This window comes from Labrus bergylta, chromosome 23, assembly GCF_963930695.1.
Source record: "Labrus bergylta chromosome 23, fLabBer1.1, whole genome shotgun sequence".
Classification (NCBI taxonomy): Eukaryota; Metazoa; Chordata; class Actinopteri; order Labriformes; family Labridae; genus Labrus; species Labrus bergylta.
This window is the reverse complement of record NC_089217.1, coordinates 5823759-5846375: the sequence shown is the minus strand read 5'-3', so window position 1 is coordinate 5846375 and position 22617 is coordinate 5823759. Positions and strand designations below refer to the sequence as shown.

The 22617-nt window shown below is 41.9% G+C and overlaps 1 protein-coding gene across 1 annotated transcript; it reads right to left on the bottom strand.

Annotated features, from left to right (window-relative positions):
* Positions 1–13498: 13498 nt before the first annotated feature.
* btg1 (B-cell translocation gene 1, anti-proliferative) lies at positions 13499–21664 on the bottom strand. The gene is made up of 2 exons (XM_020647713.3): positions 21182–21664; positions 13499–17945 (listed from the first exon to the last, which is right to left on the bottom strand). Exons 1-2 carry the CDS (start codon positions 21324–21326, stop codon positions 17554–17556), a joined length of 537 nt encoding a protein of 178 aa, XP_020503369.1. The 5' UTR covers positions 21327–21664; the 3' UTR covers positions 13499–17553.
* Positions 21665–22617: the final 953 nt, after the last annotated feature.

The window sequence follows — 22617 nt, the reverse complement described above, 5'->3', positions numbered from 1 at the left end:
CATCAAAGATGTCCTTGGTGAGGAGCAGGGATGCAGGGGAGGAAGGTTTAGTGTTTCCCTTTGAACAGGTTTTGTTATTGGCAGGAACCATGTGGGTCTTCCTTTGTTTGGCTCCCGTATTGAATTCTGTGAAGAAATATATTTAAAAAAACAGTGTAAAAACAGCCTCACTGAGGAAACCTCAGTTGAGATTACTTGGGCAGGTTTGCTCCACACTGGCAAATTAAAGAAGCTTGGATCGCTTCAGACTCCGGTTCCCAGGAGAAAGAGTTGTGTACTAGCACAAACGCCTCAAACGTGATACTTAACACGTGCACACAAACTCTCTCTTACTCATACAAGCCCATTGTGGAATACGCAAGGCATTAAGTATTTGCAGACAATCATGTTCTTGGTCACGTTTTTTCTCTCCCCTGACAGACAGGCACAAATGCAAGAACAGAAATTGTATTTGAGTTGATTTCATCAGCCAGTTCTTCATAGTCTTAATTTAACAGTAAAAACTTACTTTACTAAAATGTGATCTTTACTTGTCAACAAAATCTAATAAAGAATCACCTTTTACAAACTGTAGTCAAACTAAATTTACCTCAAATACACCCCAAGAAAAATATGTCTAAAACATAGCTCCTCTGTCTTTGGTAAACGTTCAGCATTGTGTCCATGGAGCTGTTCAACTTGGAATGTCTCCCTCTCTTCTTTACTTATGGGCATGTATTCAAAACACAAATATACAAAATGATACACGGGATGCAGTTTGGTGAGTAACACTAAATGCAAAAATAGATTTTGTTTGTTTACAAGAGATATTCCTAGGGACCCGTTAAGGTACCCTGTGGAATACCTCAAGAGATACATGTTTGTAAGAGTTTTTCCAAGTGTTGTTGGTATCAGGCTTTTCTCTGTTCAAATTTTGGTGGCACTGCTTTTTAAGAAGCTCAGCAATCTACATCAAAGGTGTTTAAAAAGAACACAGTCTTTTAGACATTTATCTTAGGTCTCATAGATCCACACAATGCATTTTAATGAGAAAAACTGATTGTAATGAATTTAAAGTTTCTTAAGATAGAAAATAATTCATGCAGTGGCAAGTAACTACTAATTCCTCGCCACTGATCCTGTTGGGATATAAGATTTGAATCTTTTGCCGGGAATCATGGCAGCGCCCATTTAAATGTGCAAATAAAAGCGTGCCTTCAGAATGTAAATACACTGAGGGACTAATATAACAAAGAACAAATAAAACTACAAAGCCCACAGTCACTGCCACACACAGTTGCCTGCTGTGTTGATCTGGGGTTTTTCTGCTTTCGAATAACTCATGTCTTTTGTGTCTAACTTCACTTTGTTTCCATTCATTTTGTCTCATCACAAACTTCTCTCCTCGCTCAGATCTTTTGAAGTGTTCTAAATGAAAACATCACAGTGTTGCAACGCCACATCATTCATTCACTTGTTCATCAATGGCTATTAATAACCTAGTTTAAAGAGTACTAGAACATGATACTGACAGATGTGCTGCCTGAATCAGACTCCATTACGAGTTTATATAAAATACTGTGTATAGGTCACAATGTTAATATGATAAAAGATGAAGTGTAATTATGAAATGGCACTTCGACGTAGAGATAAATGTGGATGTTTTTGAATAAAGATAAATGTGGATGTTTTTGAATAAACCAGTCATTTTTCCACATGATGAAAACCATCATAAAACTGTATGATCCAATTGCATATGTTGCCATGCAATGAAGAACAAACAAACAACAGATCCCTGTGCTCACAACTAATAAACACATGGACAACTCACAGATACACACAAATACACACGTATTACTGACATCCAGTTTGCTAATACTTAAAAGACAGCGCGGCTTTTCCACCCACCCACCCAATAATTTAATGGAGTCAAAAAGTAGGCCAAGCGTATGCAGCCACAGTCACAGGCCGCTTTCATGTTGCAGCACGCCACTGCAGTTTGCATGGTGGATATACAAAGTGTATAATTTCCATTATTATTATCCTTATAGAAAAAAACGAGAGAGAAAAGGGAGCGGAAGCAAACAGGAATGAAGTGCCTACTGTAGGAAGATGTTTATGTTCTGTCTAAAACTGCACAGTAGGCCAAGATCCAGTTATTTTGGTTGGATAATCTAATTACATTCATTTATTGAGGAATGTATTTCATGGTGGAATTAAGGGAATACATAGAGGGGGAATCGTTTTATTTTAGTATAGATATCTATGTCACAGTTAACTTCATTTTGTTGTTATGCTGCTTGGAGCCGGGTCACGTTGGCCTCCATTTCCATGAAAAACTCAAATCGTTTTTTTCCTTTTATGGATCCTTTAGTTCACTGGGTTTCTGTGTTTTAGCAAAGCAAGCTATAGCAGGATATTGAATGTGAACCACAACTGTTTAAGCCCATTGTGCACGTATAAAAGGAAAAAATGTGAGAAAGTACACCGAGAAAGGCAAGAAGAACGCGGGAGGAACTTTTTGGAGAGGTCAGCACTTCTACACAGGGAGTAGAGTGTCTTTCCACAAACATGCGGCCGCGTTGTTTTGATGCACTCGACGGTTGAAAAACAACCCCAGCTGTGGTGGAGAGTCATCGAGGAGCCAAAAGCTGGGGAGCACGCTGAGAGAGAGGACGGAGAAGAAAGGGGGGAGAGATGAGAGGAAAGCAGGAGAGGGACATCTTCACAGAGAGTGAGAGAGAGAGAGAAACACTAAGGGAGATTAAAAAAGAGAAAGAGAGGGCTCGGATATGAAGGGTAGCAGATGTTTCCCTTATGAGAAGAGGTATTGAAAAGCGGAATCCTGCTACTTCATGCCCTCAGTCATGTGTTCAGTGTGATATAGGCCAGTGGAGCATGCAGTGAATTACATTTGTGTACATTATGGGAGAGGCAAAGAACACATAATTCATTTTGGTGTCCTTGTGTGCTTGCAGTGTGTCTTAAAGATATAAAGCTGTCCGTCTGACTTCAGAGTGTGGGAGCATCTGAGTCCATGTGATGTGTGCTCTTCTGCGTCTGAGTATCTTTATTATGTATTTTTCCCCGTCCCTTTTGTGCTCAGTGTGTAAACATAGGAAAGACGTAGAGACTCACAAGGAGGGGATATATGGCATGATAAATCACAATCAAACAAAGCAATCTGTGTACTGTGCAAAAAAAAAAAAAAAAGCCATATGAACAATAAGAAGATGGAACAAGATTTGCAGAGTACCAACAAACAACCTTAAAACAAAAAAAAGAACACAAAAAAGCAGCAAACAGATAAACAAAGATACAAAAGTTGGCCCTCAGACAGTTGGTGTGTGTGTGTGTGTGTGTGTGTGTGTGTGTGTGACTCCCTTACAAGAGTAAAAAGGAAAAGACTGAAAATAAAAATCAAGCTTAAATGGAGCAAAACAAAGGGGTTATATAATGAGGCTATGAAATCGGTTATTCAGAAAATGGGGGACACTTTAGCCTTTATTTACAGTCCGAGCAAGTAACTTGGACACGGCTTACTACTCTGTGTATGTGTGAGTTTGAGTGTGTGGGAGTTCTCTTCGTGCTTCCCCCACCGCCTGACACAAGTAGGCCAACAGAGAGAGTACCAAGGCGCTGGAATGTGTGGCAGGGGTCCAACTTATTCCAGCCGAGGCAGCACTAAATCCTATTGGAACTAGTCTGAATGCAGGCGAAGGAGTTGTAGCGCATATGTACCCCCAACACGCCCCAACAGCTGCAATGGGGGTGGAGAGGTATGTGTGTGTGTGTGTGTGTGTGTGTGTGTGTGTGTGTGTGTGTGTGTGTGTGTGTGTGTGTGTGTGTGTGTGTGTGTGTGTGTGTGTGTGTGTGTGTGTGTGTGTGTGTGTGTGTCCTCCACAGCCCTCAAGTGTCCAATGTGTTATATATATATCGCTGTGTCTCCATATACAACCCCCTTCTGTGTCTGTTACATGGACTGTCATATCGAAGTGGACGTACCCATTGGGTTGCTCACTCCTGTTTTGAAGCCTTGACTTAGTTACTATGGAATTCACCAGAAGTGGCCACACATGGACGAGCTGAAGCCGAAGAGAAGCAAGGGGGTTAGCAAACGCTACATTCGCAAAGTTGGCACAAATATGTTTCCAATGGCGTGACACTATATTTGTGGCGGTATTTGACTGGAGACGAAAAAAAGGCAAAGATGGCTGGTGTAACGAGCAAAATATTGTTTGCTTGGAAGCCATCTTTAGACGGCAAAAGCCCTGAAATCCTCTTTTGGTTGCAAATCTCATGAGAGTCTTTTTTTTATTCCTTTTTCACTTTTTCTCAATCTCCCTCTATGAGATATTAATTTGATGGGTGAACTCAAGAAAGGAAAATGGAGTCACCTCATCAGTGCGCATCAGGAAAAAGATTGGGTGTCTTCAATATTTCCTACTATTAAAATGAATAATGAGAAAATTCCTTTCCTTATGGCTTCTCTACTGTTCCCCCTCATAATTTTTCTTTTTTTTTTATCTTAGGTTTAATTTATAGCCAGTGGCTCTGCCTGTCTCGAGGTTCTTCTGGAAAGCTCTACAATGAGAACTTGCGATGCCTTGAATGGTTTACGATCACTGCTGAAGGTTCAAAATAGCAGGAGGGGATTTGGTAATGGAGTGTGTATAGAGCAAGATGAAATACAACCCTTTATTTCTACACCCTGTGACACATGATATATGAATGGGACTTCCAGTGCAGTTCTGTTTTAATTTTGGTTCCATTCATTCTTTCATTACTCTTTGTAATTTGCCACATCAAACTTATTTCACTTTTCTTTGGAAAAGATGAAACATGACTCTCGGGCAGTGCCGTTTCTCTTACACCTGGGCCTTCAGCGTCCTACTACAATAATAACCTCAATATGATGTCACAGCTATAGGTTATTGTTATGTCTACATACACTTAGTGCAGATACATAAAAAACAGCAAGGATGTCGTCCTATGCTGCGTCACAAACAGCCAAAATCTGTCATGGCCACAGTAACAAGAATTCATTCCTAAAAAAACAGTCACATTTATTCCATGACCACCAAGTGGGTATAAACCTGCCATAAAACCCAAATAACAGATTCCAACAGGCCTCCGCACATTCCAGACAAACTGCTGCACTAAAACAAACAGCGCACACTGAAGCGCACAGCCGGGCCAATGGAACATCACTGACATCAGAAGCAAAAGTATAAACCATGACTTCAAAAACATGACACATTAATAAAGCTATAAGGAAAATACACTCACCATGGCTGCGTGTTAGTTAAAGACAAAATCCATTCTCAATCTTGTGGTGGATCTATGCTTCCCCTCACTCTGGTTCGTCGAGTTGTAGATCCACTCCGGTTTCCGCAAAAGTTTTCAAAAGCACCAGTCCTTCTAAGTGTCCTTCTGTGCCCCGGTTAGGCTAGTCCGGCTGGCAAACCCAGCGTGGCTCCAAACACCAGGTCCATCAGACTTACATAAAAGGCATTCCCTTTCCCTGGCTTCGTCGGGGCTGGTGGCTGCGGGGGTGAGTTGACCCAGCATTTGATGTAAGAAATGAAGATAAAATTTATGTATGCTGGGTCATGTGAAACTGGCATATAATCACTCAACCTGAGCACATGTGGGGGTGCTAACCTGCGAGGAGGCCCAAAGGCTCGTTGTGCCAGCGTTGCATTGTCAACCCTTGGTAATCTTGTTGGGTCTGACAGCTCACAGATAATAAGTGCACAAGATATGCTTCCAGTCAACTTAAATACATTCTGACTGTTTATCGTATACCTTTAGTCTGCATTTAATTTTCTGTTAAACCAACTTAGAATATAGCCGCGAGGAACATCCCTAGTCACATTAAATCTTTTCTGAAAAATAAGCTTGTAGGCTAAGCTTGTGAAGGCTGGGTAAAAAAAAACAGGGCTGGGGTTTGGCACTGGTTAAAGCCAATCATGGAGACGAGATAATACGGGATTAATAACCCCTCAAGGCAAAATGGGGAATATTAAACATCCTGATCAGCTAATAAGTTTGACTAACTTCAATAGTCTGCTTCATCCTGGAAGAGTGATCAAGTGAATAAAGCACATTACGGGGGCTCCACCTGTGCTCGTGGAATTAGGGTTACCATGCATAAACTTAATTATTTATCCAATTTCAGGTTGTGTATCTTTCATGGCGAGGTGTGAGGTGGGTAATGAGTAAAATATTAGTCCTGTAGGGAAATTAGTCTGCTACAGTTACTCATTAAGCTGCCAGTCCTATGTAGGTCATATTTGTTTTTGTACGTTGAATGTTTTGATATGGCTTTATTATCCATATCAGACATACACACACATACACACACACATACACACCTACTCAGAATACACCCGTTAAGCTCATTGATATTAGTTGTGGATGTCACCGATTCTGGAAGATATTATTTATTTAATAATGGATTGAATGTTTTTAGGGAGAGAAAAAGGTGTGTGTGTGTTTTTAGAGTATCTACATGAGTGTTTTCAGAGTGTCCTTGTTGTAGTCAAGCTGCAAGGCCAAGTGTGTGTGTGTGTGTTTGAGTGTGTGTGCGTGTGTGTGTGTGCGTACGTGCCTTTGTAGCATGCTTATGTAGATTTGTGCGTTATTAAATTGTGTTCCTGTTTTCATGTGGGCACAGTTTGTTCTGTACATTTAACGGCTGTGTGTTTGTGCTAACACGTGGATGCTGCTGACTGTTATGTCTCCAATGTGGGTGTTTTGAAGCCATTTGACAAAGTGAGTGAGTGTGTGTGTGTGTGTGTGTGTGTGTGTGTGTGTGTGTGTGTGTTTCACACAGCTGTGTTCTTCCTGTCAGCTGTTTTACACTCTCAGTATATTTCCACTTAGTTTCTCAATAAGAAATCTTATAAATGATTCTGTCTTTTCTTATTCATGCAGCATTCTAATCCCTAATTCACTCTAATTCCTGATCGCATCCTTTCCAATTCCCTTCACCCAATCATCCTTTATCTCCTCATTGTATCGCTCCATCTCTTGTTGTTTTTCTCTCTTGCGAGCAAATGACATCTTACCACCGACACAAACAGGAAACAGCTGAGGCGCTGCACGCCCTTTGCGTAGTGTTTCCTGTCAGTTTCTCAGAAAACTCAACCAAAGCATCGAAAGAAAACCGGGCCAACATCTCTACAAACTGTTGAGGTGAAAACCAGTCAGGGGCAGGAGGCGGGTTCATGTGGTTGGAGGTTAGCAGGCTGCATGTTTACAAGCGACGGGGACTTTAAATGAACACGTGCTTAGCGGGGAACAGAAGTTAAATGGCTCTTTTGTTTGTTTTTGTTTTTTTTCTTCGTCTGCTGTGATGCTGGGAAACAAGACATTACACTGAAACCCTGATAACATACAGCACGGCTTGTTCTGTGACTTTTAAAATAAGGGCTGGATTTGAAAAGTCCAGAGGGGATAGACATTTAAATGTTTTATGTCAGAGCTGAATGTCAGAGCTGGAAATACACACAGTTTAACAAAGGACAATTTTAAGCCTTTAAGAGACGTACATTTCCGTTTCAATAAGCCAAATGTTGGTCTTAAAACAACTCTTTATTTAGTAAAACCCTCCTAAATGTCCTCTCTATGCTTGAATACAGACCTTACTAATACGCATTCTGATTATTTATCAATTTACAGATGATGCACTGATGTCATCTCTGTGTGTCGGCACTAACACCCAATGTGGTAACGCTGATCAACGTAAGAAATATAATATACATTGTTTTATATGAATGTTTTTTTTATGAACAGAAAAGTGGACTGACTTCTTAAATAATAACAGTTGACATAACTTTGTCTGTATGGCACCTTTAGAAGTGTGTATGACTATTTAGAAGGCAACACAACAGAAACCCAACAAGGTCAGATGATACAGCAAGACAATATTAAAGCAAAGCCAATATGAAGTCAAATCTGTAGAGGACAAAAGATGTAAAAAAAAAAAAGCTCGTAAGGATCGTATGGGCAGAAATCAAAACATTTGAAAAATAAAAAATGTAATTATAAATTTAGAAATATAGCTAAAAAGACAAAAGCAAAAAAAAAATTAAAAAAAATAAGAGAAATAGAATTATATATAATAATATAATAAATAAATATATAATAATATAAATATAATAATAAGCGCTATAAGGCTTGAGTTGGCATGCACATTGTAAAGGCTAATGGTTCAAGGTCTGTTTTGCAACAGCAGCTCAAAGTCAAAAACACTTTCGGGACAATTTGAGGATGTGAACCTCGTGTTTCTGTGTTTGTGAAATGTCTGTTGCGAAAAAAAAAAAAGAACCATGTTGTCGGCCCAGTGACCTTATATTCATGCCTGTGTGTTTGAAATAGCTGTCAACTTCTGATTGATTGTGAGGTCCTCCGTCCTTTTGATACAAAAGGTTTGGACTAAACAAATCTGTTCCAGCGTTTGTTTGTTTATACATAATGTACCTACACCTCTGTGTGTGTGTGTGTGTGGCCAGACCTCCTGCAGAAGGCCTCTCAATAAGCCCCAGAGCGAAGGTTATATTTAGCTAGCTGCTTGTCTCTCTCTCTCTCTCTCTCTCACTCTAAATATTTCAGAGCGATGCCGTCTGGTTGGGAGAGGCCGACCACAGGAATATGTTGCCTCCATGTCTGACCACCAACTTTTCAGATAACCATATGTGGGAGAATACAAACGGGTGAAGACATCGGCGGTGGTTAGCCTGTTAGTTTATCATTACGAGACGCAGCTAGTTCCTATCACTGCTGTTGGCTACAGGAATGACGAGAAAGAGTCTCGGGAAAAAAAACAAAAACAAAAACAGTTTCAGGGTTTTCAAAAGCTGCAAAGTGGGAGGAGCTGCTGAGTACAGATTTATTTCTGCCACTGCTCTGTGTTATTCTACATATTAATATAAGAGTCTCTATATAACTGGATTAATGATGATGATTAATGTTTGTTTCTAAATCAACAATGGATTTAAAAGTTTTGCCCCTTTCTGCAATTCCATGAAGGGTTTTAGTGACTTTAAGCTAATTGTTTTGTTTACAAATGGACAGTTTTTGTTCAGCGTTAGCGCTCTTCTCCCTTGAAGCAAACGTTTTGAAAGAAAGAAATTACTGTGAACAGACAAAGTCAGAGGCTAGCCTGCTAACAGTATACAGCATTTAGCTTCTAATTAGCCACATAATACAAAAGAGAGTTAGTTGTGAAAGCAACCCAAAGCAGAAATCAAAGAACAAATTGCAGACTTAGGAGGCCAACATCTTGATTAGAGCATCTTGATTTGGTGATAATATGCACATTTTGTTTTCTTTTTCTGCTTTAACTGCTTTTTCTGTTGCTACCAATCACCAACAAAAATGCAAATACTTTCATGCTCTTTGTATATATATCAAGAAAGTGTTATGTACATATATTTTCCTGTATTCTTTTATATTTTGATGGTTTATGTTATTTATGTATTCTACATTACCGGACAGAATTGAAGCTTTTCACTTGCTTTCCGTTTTAATTGTATTATTTCTGATACATTCAAAACACAAATGCTACTGCGATGTACGTACAGTATGTGCGAAGCTTCTTGAGAATAAACCTGACTCGGTTTCGGGCCCATGTCGTTAAACAATCAACCTTGACTCGCACAGGTTCGTGCAGAAATAGAAGTTCCAGTTCACCGCAATGAAGCTTAACATAAAAATCAAATCAAATTGAGCTAAACGTTTTACCTACTTTGTACAAATCATTGTTGGCCTCTTCTAGAGACAAAGAATCAAGCTTGATATTTCATTCTTGTATGCACACCGGTTCCTCTGGTTTAGTGTTTAAGTTTTAGTGTCTGTATCTAAAAGTGCGTTTTGAAGATTCAAACAAGCCCCGTTCAGTCTGTCTGAAGTTTAAAAAAAGAAACAGAAGATGAAAAAAAGATGGGAAACTTTCTTTTCGCGTCTTCCTTGCTCCAGCCGTTCGCAGCAAGCCATGAACACACAAAGGCGCTGTGCATACAAAGACACACACGACCACATGATTCCCTTCGAGACCCCTCACGTTACCCCAATAAGGCCTGCTGCCAGACTATGGAATGAATCCCTGTTCTGGGGGAGTGTGAGCTGACAGGTGACACCAGCAGCCCGGAGGAGGAGGAAGGATAAAGATAGACGAAGGACGACGGGGTGTAGAGGTGTAGAAAGGAGGGGGGAGAAGAAGTGATACGAGAAGAATCTGGGGTCGGGACATAAAAGGGTGAGAAAAGAGAATATCTATTTTTGTTTAATGAAAGAAGAGAGGGCATGAGGAAGTAGAGCTGAAGATGGGCCTCATCCAACACTTATCTGACATCCTTCAACTTGTGTTTATGTCTGCAGGTGGGCCTCATTATTTGGTCTGCCATGCTGTCATTAGTCACATTCGCGACATATTTCTTCTCCAAACCCAACCAGATGTCTTATCGCTTCATGAAAAAAACGGCGGTCTCAACAGAAAGCTATGGGTGGGGGCTAGAAAAGACTTTGTGTAAGTTGCAAGTTTTATGTTTCTCATAGTGACGCAAGTGGTAAATAGGGCAACTGGGTTTTTTTTGGTTCTCCAGGAAGAAATATCTGTTTTAAAAGATGGAAAGAGGAAATTATAATCCTTATTTGAGCAATACAATCCGGCGTTTTGTTCTATAGCTGTCACACTAAAGTAACCTCATCCCTTAAGTCCCCTCCCTCAGTCAACCCACCCAGCATTAATGACGTGTCCGGCCCAAGCTGGAGCTCTTTGTCCCCGCTGTTTTTTTTTCACTTTGTTCATTGTCCCTGCACGGATGCTGGTGGGAAGGGCGTGTGCAGCGGGGGGCAAAGCAGATGTCAGAGAGAGGATGAATGGCGCCCTGAGGGGAACGGGAGAGATGGCTAGTGTAGCATCGATACCTGGGAGACCCACGCAGACAGGCGGGGCAGGGCCGGGCCGGGCAGGGATCTGTTTCAAAGAGGAATCAACTTGTCCTTGGATTGTGAATGACGCGCATCCACACAAAGATAAAACAAACTCAAGTATGGTACTGTTGTGGTTTATAAGTGTATCATCAAATATCTGACCATTGAAACACTTTAAATTAGAGGTGGTACCAGATACAGAGAATCATTAGTGGGTTTTTTTTTAATGGTTTTTATTTTTCTGCACTAGTTTATGATCAATCAAAGTATTTTCATGCTTCATGCTCTTAACCAAACCGACTTTGAGAAGTATTAAAATACCCCAAATACACATAAAAGCAAACAGTGTGAGGTTTCTTCCGCAAAAAAAATGGCTGTGTGACTTGTGCGGCTGCAGCATAGCTTTTGTCCTTTAAGCAGAGGAGCATAAACACACACACACTCTCTGCAGGAGGGCTTCCCTGTCATCTCTCTGGCAATAAAGCGGGTCCCAGATATCCCCCCCCCCCCCTTCCCTTCTTTTATAGCAGACACACAAGCTCACACTGTCACTCACCATGCCTTTGTTCCCCAACAGCAACATATTGCTTGTAGACATTGTACAGTTTGGGTGTACATGATGCCACAAACTCCGAGGAAAAATCTTTGTTATGAGGAAAGAGTGCAGAGTACGATGACACGATAGTGTCTTTTAAGAAAACATTAGTAGAAAGGAGAATTTCTATTGGAGGTTAACGTCAACAGCTTATAATGTTTATGATTCCACCTATCTTAGCATTCTCATGAAGTAATCTCCTTATCTTTCTGTGGAAATCAGACACTCCTTTTAGGACTTTCCACCTAATCAAACTATCTCCACATATGATATGATATGACCTCAGTTGCTATGCACGTTGGAGATGAGGGCAGAAAATATTACATCGCAGTTTCATCAGCGCAAAGCTGAAACTCCAATGCAATTCTTATACGACAATTTGATGATGTTCTGCCACATGTTGCAATAGAATTTTAGAAAAAGCGGTTTTATGGACTCAAAAGATTTTCATGCTAATGGTTTTGTGGCATCCATTAAGGGGCACATTCATGCTCCAACAACTTTAACATATCTCTTTTATTAAAAACTAAATAAAACATTAGTGCACACCAGATGCAGTCAGGTCTTTTTTTTCAGGACGTGAGAATCGTGTCAAAACATCTTGCACAAGTGAGTCATTGCAAAACTATGTCCAGAGGGGATTGCAAAACTCTGTTCAATCTGGATCATTTAATGCGTTCTGTTACTCTTGGGTAGGTTTTTTTTTATTCCCTTCCCCGACACAGATGATATTTTCATGCAAGAAAAAAAAAAAGCCACACTGAGCCGTGTCGTCAGATACATCCTGAGAATCTTTAACCCCCTTTACGAAGAGGTCTAACAGGGAAATTCAGCAGGAGAGAATTTGTACCAAAAAAAAAAAAAAAAGAAATCACACGAGGTTAAGAAAACAGGCCTAAATCTGACTTAATCTCTCATTGTGAAAATTCTAACTACAATACCCACACTCTCCAGCTGTGGAGGCCTCACCCTAGCCAGTGTTTTTGCAGAGGTAAAGCCCGACTTCCACAGAACACCTCTCAGAACCCTGCAACCCCACGCCCTCGGCTCCTGCTAAACCAGCTCTCCTCGTTCTCTCCTTTGTCCCAGTGTCAAAACGAGCCGAATGTTTGTCTTTTTCTGCCTGCTGCTGAGCAACCTGTTGGGGGGGGGGGAGCTGCAAAGCCTCGCAGTCTTAATCCAAACTCTGTTTTTTTTTTTTTGCAGAGTCAGCTGGTTATGATGAGGTGATGTTGTGTGTATACCGGTGCGCCCTGGCAGTCTTTGAGAGATTCCTGGCTTAATGTACCATCTGTCACTTCCTATCATTTAAGAAGTGGAAGCACTGGCAGCTCTTTTTGGATGATTGGATAATGGATTGGGAGTTTCATTCCGTTTCTGAAAACATCATGTGCATTTGGACGTGAGGTAGATGGATTTGCTGATCAGGGCAGGCAACAGTCCTTTTAGGGGAAAAGCAGCAAACGGCTTTTTTTTAAATGTTCCACAGTAAAACCAAAGAGAAAAAAAATGGGAGCTTTAATCAACATTTCTTACATTAATGCAATCTGAGTGTGCAAGTTTGAGTTCCACAAATGATTGCACCATTAAGAGTCCCTTTTTTTCCCTCTAAAACAAATTAAACACGCGCTAAGATAATGTGCTTATGGAACGCATGACTTAAAATCTGTTTATAGACTAAGTGCTGTTTACTGTTCTAAGAGAGGCACACATGTTGTTTGGCAGCGGAGTTGCTGACTTTAAGTCTCTTTTTTTTGTTTTTTTGTACAGATGGCTCACTCAGCTCTCAAGCAAGGGGTCAAATTCCAATCTCACAAGATCAGCAATCAGGCTTGCGTAGCTTTTAATATAAAAGACACAGGCCAAGATTCTCATTCAGTACACCACAGAAGAAGCACAAGACTTTTCTGTTAAATGTAGTGATTTAAGCATTCTCTGATGGTATAATCTTGAATGGGTAAAATAATGACACCTCACAGGATATATGATGCCAAGATAGGAAATCTTTTATTACAGAGAAAAAAAACTTTTCTTCCAAAATATAGAAATCTGTACAACTTCCGCACAATCAATTTACATGAACTGTACAAATTTACAGCAGTTCATCACAACATACCCAAGGAAAAGAAACTGAACACGATAAAGATGTACTGACATGAGATCACAAGATAGACAGCTTTTCTTCTTGGGTAAGCTCAGATTTTTTTGTCTATTTTCTGGTTTTGTAGGTAAATAGAAAATAAAGGAAAAAAAAAAATATGAAAAGAAAAAGAAAAAAAAAAAAAAAGAACAAAAGGATACGTCTACACTTACAGATCATGGAAACTAATATTTTTTTTTACCAAAACAACTTTGGTCCTTGCCAACACTCCCATCACAAAATGGCTTCACTTACGAAAAAAGCGTTATCCATGTTAAAAGATGAAATACAAAAAAAGGAATACATCTAAAAACACCTCAGGATAGCAATTATTGGCACTTCCCATGTGTAATGTTATGTACTCTACCATTTGTTGTACAGTTACAATACATTCTACAATATGTAAAACACCTCAAATGTGAAAGTGGCAATAATTCAACTAATCAATGACAATTTTTTGACGACAACAACAACAACAAAACTGCTGTTCCCTTCCTGTTTCATGTCTTAACATGCACAACGTTTTTTCCACAAGGGTATTTATTGAATGTCCGAGGCCTGAGTTTGGCAATACATTCCAGGAGAGACTCCTCGCGTCTCGAAAAAAGAAATATCACACGTCTTCAACTTGACATATTTAGTGCATTTTATGTGCTATTTACCTCTCAACTTCCCAAAGCACTCTCACAACGATTCTGTAATCTATGTGCGCACAAGCTGAATGGATGCCATTTAGATCATCAATATTACCGAGGAATAAACCATTTCGGGTGGCAAAAGTGGAGTTGAGAGGGTGACGAAGGGCGGTTTTGGGTTTTCATTTTTGTAGCTCTAAAAATCGAGGTCTGTTAAAAAAAGTGGGTTAGATCACCAGACTAACTAAGGGCTTCTCTTAAAAAGAGGACGAGGGGGAGAAAACGGGGATGGCAGGGTGGAAAGATGAGGGAAATCTACCACTGTGACCATAAAAATACACTGAGAAAAAAGTGAGACGAGACGATTATCTCGCACCCGAAATATAGACCAATCTCAAAAACATTGTCACTTGACGGAAAAAACGTTAATGTGATTTGACAAAACTCGAGAATGAAAATAAAGGTTGTGGGCGCGCTACTCTCCATTTTTCAGACGTGGAATCAATGCTTTTCACAGATTGCTGAAGGGAGTATCAGCAGAGAGCATGGGAAGGGGGTTATGGGGCGGGGGGGGGGGGGGGGTTGCAGTGCGTCAAAGGCTATAGCTCTATTACCCATGATCCTCTCAGGCTTAAGGGAGCTTAAACACCCATAGGTCTGGTGATGAGCGGAGAACCAGCCTGCCGTGACAGATTTTGCCAGCAGGCTAAGGCCCGAACAACACCCGAAGCCGGCCGAGCATCTGTTCCGGCTTCCTGTTAACCCCTTTGGACCCAGAACTGGGAGTGAAGAGGGGGTACGTCAGACAGCCATCAAATCCTTTCATATGCATGTAAACAAAGTTGCAATCCAGTGAGATGAAAACAAAACAAAAAAAAAACCAACAGCCTGGTACCCTCAAACTCGTTTTTTTCAAACTAGTTCCCCCCCAGTGTAGCTCGAGCACGCCATGAGCGTGTGCTGGTTTTTGTATCCACCGCTGAGGGAAAGGGTCGAGGGCTTCTGGTCGGGATAGGGGTGTTGAATAGGTCCAGAGATCGGAGGGGCTAGAGGGATTTTAGCTGCCCTGGACATTAAGAGTCCGGCCCTTGCCCCCCCGATTCTCTCAAACCACATCTCCCCCGTCTCCCTGCCTTCCTTACCCAGCTCCCCTCCCCCCCCTGCTGATGGACGATGATATGTGTCACATTAAGTCTACCTGCATCCACAGGGGGTCTGCTAGCAGCGTGCTGGCTTGGCTGAACAGGAGGTCTGAGCTGAGGGGTGATATGTGGCACTTGAGGCACTCAAACCCCCCACCCGAGAAATGGGTGAGGGAGGTGGAGGGTGTTAAAGCTGCCAGACTGGAGAGGAGACTCCTCTGGTAGTGAGGGTCCGGGCAGCACTTTGAACCAGGCTGGCTTACAGGAGCCTGATAAAAGTTTAAAAATCACAAATGACTCAAAATTCATGACAATGAGGTCTTCGTAAGGCAATGCACCTCCAATGCACACATTAGGACAAGTCTCTCCCTTTAAAAAGACCCTAAGTAGAGCTAATGTGAATGAAATAGAAGGCCGGCAAGGCCTGGGGTTGTTTTTAAATCCAAGTTAATTTCTGAACAGTCTGTGCTTCAAACCTCCCTTTGGCCAAAGTCTCACACAGTCATCACTTAGTCCAGACCTTTCTGACTAACTCCTCTCTCTAACAGCAACACAACTCACCATCTGTGTGTGTGTGTGTGTGTGTGTACGTCTGGGGTGGAGGGGGGAAAACAGCTTAGCTCTGCATCGTGCCAGAGCGAAAACAGTGCCATGTGAACGGATGACAAAATGTTTCTTAACAAACCACCAAAAATTACTCTCCACCTACAAGTCAACAGCTCTGAAATGTTCAAATACAGTGTAAAAAGAGGGTTTTGAAATCCAGAGTTGGACACTCTGGATTTTTAAAAAGACAGATTCAATAGATCCCAACATGGGAGCTACGGTATGAACATAACGGCTAAAAAATAATAATGAGGAGGGCAATAAAAACGGTGTGAAAAGATGACATTCGAGTGGATGGAATGCAGGCGATTTTCTCTAAGAAGTACACATCCCACACAATCTAACGTCAAAGTGCATTCAATGTCAATTCTAACAGGGCCACATGACCACAAAAATTTGGGTTAAATAGGCCCCCCCTTTTTGCTACACTTTGAATTTTGGTGATGCAGGAGCCGACAAAGTGGTGGGAGGAAAAGAAGGCGCAGTTAGCAACAACATGAGAACCTGATTGTGATCATCAACAACATTCATGAATTAAGGGGAGGGGGGGTGGAGACGGGTCCCCTTGCCCTCCCCCTGGAAAAGCTACACACACGGGTGATGGGAGGGCAACAGTGCAACAGGACACGCTGGTATCCATAGGTAACAGGTGTCACGACACATTCCACATACTTACAGGCCAAGAGACAGTTGAGATTTCTCTGATTGCTCAGAGTTGATGTTAAACTGGGGAGGGGAGAAGTCAGATCTGAAGCCCTTTTCCTGCTGCAAGATAAAGAAAGAGTTCCCTGTGGTCCAAAAGGGGGGTTTATAGAAAATAGAGATGCTCTTATTGGTTGTTTCTTTACCTTGAGTATGGATTGTAAAAAAGGCTCAGACTAAACTTCGACTCCCCACCTTCCCAGGAAACAAAACAAATTATTTAAACCACAGGACTTGTGAAAATTCAAAGGGTACTTCCTGTTAAAAAAAAATCTGTCCAAATTGAGGTTTTGGTGTTTTTGGGTTAGTGTGTGGAACGTGTACCTATAGTCACCACGAGTAAGAAAAGTGCAAAGTCAATGAAAGCCTCCCCTCAGAGATGGAGCCGATCACCGTGCTGTTTACAGTTGAGGGGCGAGGGTTATGGGGGGGGGGGATGGGGTGGGGATGGGGGGGGTTGCAGATGGAACCAGTACCCCTGGGGAATCCTGGTTGGTTTATTGGTTGGTTGGTTTAGCTGCCCCAACAATTCCATTTCCACAAAGCCGGAGTGCCCAGATGATCCAATGACAACAGAACAAATGATAATAAAAGGGGTAGGGGGTTAAAAAGAGCAAACCTACAAGGTTTCCATCACCTGGACGATAGGCCACATCCTCTTTTTTTTTTTTTTTTCTCCTTTTTCTTCTTTCACTATTTCATTTCATATTCTTAGCTTTAAAAAGGCTCGCCCCGGGGTCTGGTCACGTGGTCTGACCAGCCACGGCGTGACCCTGAACAGAAAAAGTAGGCCGGCTGTGACGACGTGCCTCTTTAACTGGACACAGTCATCATATTGTAGGCTTTGGAGGGACTTGTTCTGCCCAGCACCATCAGTTCGTCCTTGCAGCTGATGTGACTGTCCATCGTCCCGTTGGGTCCTGAGGGGGAGCTGGCGGTGGCCGTCATCGGCATCCCTGGGGGGCAGGGCTGCGACTCGTACAGGACGCAGATGGAGCCGTCCTCGCCAATGCGGTAGGACACCTCGAAAGGGTCGACCCACAGCGTGAGCTCGCTGGGAAGCAGCAGGTAGAGTTGCTGGATGGTCAGGCCGATGCGCTGGCCCGCCTGCCCCACCAGGGGGTCCATCTTGTGGTTGATGCGGATGCAGCGATAACCTGAGCCCTTGCAGGGTCTGTCTGGGAACCAGTGGTGCTTGTATTGCTCTGTTGGGAGAGAAAGGGAATGATTGAATTTAGCTAGAAGTCTCAAGACTACTTATTTGTGCATCTTCTACAATAGAATAAAGATTTTCCTGTAACTACTTTTTTGTGGTGTTTCATTGTGGACAATATTATTGAGAAATCCCCCAAAATAGAATTATTTTGATATAAAAAGGAATCATATTGTCTTATTTCACTAACTACAGAGTTAATATTTTTGGTTTGTTCAAAGTACAGGACAGAAAGCATGTACAGTCGAACAAGTTTGTAAAGAAAAACATCACCACCTGTTCACAGCCCTGATAAGCAGCCATAAAGAGGCAGCCAGCGGTCTACGTGACAAAAAGAGGGCAATTGAATTGCACAATCCGTCCCCGGGCCTGTCGTCAGTGTCACAAAGTCTCCCATAACCGGCTGCACAAAAAAAAAAAACACCAAAAGTGTCGAAGTCCCAGCCAGCCATCTGGGCCGTTTATCCCCGCCTCTTAAAGGGACAGGATCCTATTTTGCTGTTGTCTTTTTCCCTCCCCCCCCTCTCTCTTGTCTGTGTGGAAGTTTTTCGAGTACAGCGAAACCAGTGATTCAGGGTGACGCCACTCGATGCATGCTTCATGCTGCATTTTAGTGGTTAAGATGATGGGAGGAAAACTAGACTGTTGACTGCTTTTGTTGAGTGTACAAGGAAGTAAAATAAGACTCACTCTTTCCATATGAGAGTTCACTTTTGGCGTTAGAAAAACCTTTGTAGGAGAGTTGTTTTTCTCTTGATTTTTTATTTTATTAACCGACCTCTGCTTTTGGCGACAGACCAACCCACTACTTTGAGAAGACTCATCCATATTGAACTCCTATTGCGGCCGCTGAAAAACAGAGCGGAGTGAAGCAGGGCCGCATTCAGACTGAGGCCCGAAGGCCACCTGCATGCAGTCAGAGGTGAAAAACACCACCTCTCCCCACCGCTCCGCCCTCTGTTGTCTTATCACTTTGGGGCCGTATTCTGTTGAGCTAATGGAGGGGCTGGCACTCGTGAAAGAGCACAAGGGGGGGCTGAGATGACCTTTCAGCTGCAGACTGAGCCAAAAAAGCAGCTAACTACCTACAAACCCTGGAGCAGCTGGGAAAGGATCAGCTCGGCCGGGCCTATTCTTAAAAACCAGGGCACAGAGGGGCAAGAGAGGAGGGGGGAGGATATAGCAAACAGAAAAGGAAGCAGATGTGTGCGGGTGTAACCTTAAAAAGTTTAAAGAAACTCAGTTGTTTGATCAATAAAGTAAACCTTGAGCACTGGCAAAAAAAAAAAAAGTAGAGGGCTCCTGTGTGTGCCTCTCTGTGTTTGGGTATTTCACATTCTACCACAAGCATATCACGCTGCTAATGATAAACCGGAAGAAACAGAATCCTGCTAACCACCCTTACACAACTATTGAGGTTTCTGGTCACTGTTGCTAATTCACACACCTCTTTGTGCAAATAAGACGCTCTCTGCTTTGTAGCACGCACACAGTGATTTCTTGTGATTCCTACAGATACAAAGGAGCTGTGGCCTCTCCGAGTACTGCATTTCAACTTCCATGTTTTGTGGAAATCCTATTACTTTTTAATATTCCTTTTAACTTGATAATTCAGCAGTATGGCTTTAAGCAGTATCAAAACACCAAAAACATTTTTTATACCAGTTTGAAAATTTGTTTTATTTTTATTGGCTTCATTTTTGTATAATTTGTGTTTATCCTAATAAATATGGATTGGGGTTACTGCAGTGGATTTCCCCTCCATTTCCTCCTGCTTTTTCTGTACTGCTGCCTCTCTCTGTGTGTAATGTCCGCCTGTAGGCACCGACCAAAACACCCCTCCCCCCCACACACACACACGGCCGACTCCATTCCCAAACTTTTGTCTGTTTACATACATTGTGAATAGAGTCCATGCAGACGTTTACTATTTTCAACACAGCTCCAAATAAACATAAACATTTACGCTTTTAAAACCCACAACACGTTATCTTACATCGGCTTTTAGACCCTAGATAATCATTTGCAGTTTCTCGGAGCTACAACCGATGTTAGTTTTTCTGCTACTTTTTAGCACAGCCATTGTTCATGCGATTTAGACAAAACAGAAAATAAAAAAATAAATAAAACTTAATATTTTGTTCTGTATGAGTAGTTCATTTCAACGCGTTTTGCATCCCCCAAAAAGTAAGGAATGTTTACGCATTAGTGAGCTCCTTATGGGAGAAATGTAGGTCATCTGCTGTTATGTGCTCGGCTTCATAGAGAGTGGCAGATGTATAGCAGCTTTAGAGGCCTGCGACTGGAATGTGTTTACAGCAGGAAATGAGAGACAATACCCTGAGCTGCAATGTTCTTTAAAAAATAAATAAATAAATAAATACACTCATAATGCTTTTATTTAACATGGCATTAAAACTAAGAAAACGTAAAAAAAAAAATTTAAAAAAGCGTTTTGATGAATGATGATGAGCGATGAATCCAGATTTTATTACTATTCATTCTGTTTTTTGGCACTTTGTGTATGCAATTATAATGAATGGTAACCAACTGTACACTTAAAATGCCAAATCTACAAATACCTTAACCAATTTGTGATTATGGTGTCAATGGACACAAATCGCGTTTTTTATAATCTTTGGCATTGAATGAAATGGGGAACAATTCGTCCCTTTATGGTATTAAGAAAAAAAATGGGTCTTAAAACGGACATATTCCGTTATCAACCATTATCGCCTAATGCATTACGTAATTGTCAAGCCTCTCACTGGGGGATGTTCTGCTGTTCTCTGAGTGTCATCGACCGAGGCGCACTTCCTTGTTTGAGCCAAGCGAATTTTTCCACTCCCCCTTTTTTTTCCCCCCCTTCTGCTGCCTCTTATAAACAAAGTCGCAACAACTAACGACTTGTTTTGTAATTCTTGGTTGAAAGAAAAAAAACATTGTATCGACTTAATCGTCGACGAAACCTCGACTGGGGCCCCCTCGCTGTGTTTATACTTGTTTTTCCCTCTTCGACGTGCGCAAACAGTGATGCGCGGTGGCGACGCTTGATAGTGATAGTTGGGGGGGGGGGGGAGAACAAAGAACGGCTTCTTCTGAATCATCCTCAAACCTTACTAGAAGCTAAATTGCTGCACATCACCATGCAACAAAACACTGGAGGTTGTAGTTTGTGAAATAAAAAGGAAAAGTGTGTTTTGTGTGTAATATTTTTTTTTCCCTTACCTGCCAAAATGTCCTGTAAGCTTTGGCTGAATGTTTGGACCTGTCGATCGTTTACGTGTCCTTTTACCCTCAGAAATCTCGTCAGAAATACGACGGCGGCGTTGATCTCTGGTTTCATGGTTCCTCGGGCACAAAGGGTATGCATTGAGAAAAGGCAACGGCGACGGTCCCCGCGCGTTTGTTGTTTTTTTTTTTTTTTTTTTCTCTCTCTACGTGTTTGTCCAACCGATCGTTTTCCCCTCCACCTCCGAGCAGCAGTCCTTATCTGTTGTCGCTTGGGTCGTTTCTCTTGGCATTTATTTCGTCGAGGTAGAGGGAAACCTTTGTTTTGCAAAGATTGGTCCGCGTAAAAAGGGACGATGCAGTGCTGGGAACAGACGCCTGTTATTTGTAAATACAAGGGGGGTTAAGGGGGGGTCCCTTAGGTGCCACGCTGAACCAGCCCTCCCGCTTTACTTGCCTCCTCCAGAGTGAAGCTGTAGGAGTGGGGGAGCGGGTTTTTATAGCACCCCCCTCCCTCCCTCCCCCAACAGCACCGTCACAAGCTGCTACAGCAACAACAGCTCACCAATGGCTGGCCTCGCCTCCGTCTGACGAGCCACATATAGGAGGAGTGCGGCGTTCACGTCACCGCTCTGAAAATAAACAGAGGTACACAGCATGAAACCGTGCTGCGTTTACTGGCAGTCGGAAGCACGGCCTGGAGGAGAAAAAAAAAAAAAAAAAAGGGGGAACAAAAGCAAACGAAAACAAAGGAAAGCTCCCCTCGATCATAATCGAAAAAGTTGAAATCCGCCACAGGAAAACAAAAAAAAAAGTATTAGCAAACGCCGAAACTATGCCTCATCGGGATATTTTATTACGGTAAAGTCGAAACAAAGTATGGAAGAAAAAGTACCGCAATTTAGGCCTGAAACGTTACAGAAACAAACAGAGCACATAGCTATTCTGGTTCTCTGCCAATAGCTTCCATACTGCAAACTTAATAAAGAAAGCAGCATTCAGTATCTCAAGAAGAAACGTCCAGGAAAAAGATTTGCACATGTTCACTGCCATTAAAAAGACTGATTTATTTTGTGTGTACGATAAAAGTATCCTTTATCGTTCAAAATTGTTTACCTTTCTGGTATTCTAAAAACTATTATGATTGCCTCAAATGCTATATTAAATTGTAAAATTAAATTAAAAGTCCACCTTTTTGTGTAACTCAGTTTTCATATACAATTTGTCGGTTGCAGTATAGCCTTCCTCCTCTCCATTGTTCGTAAGACATTTCTACAGGTTGTCCGGTCGGCCCTGGAGTTTAGCATGCTGACCAGCTGCAGGCCTTTGTTAAAGGTCATCCCCCACTTCTCCCTCAGTCTCATTTCATCTCCGCTCTCAGCTTTGTGACAACGCTCCCCCCACTAATTTAAAATGATTTACTAAGCTTAGGT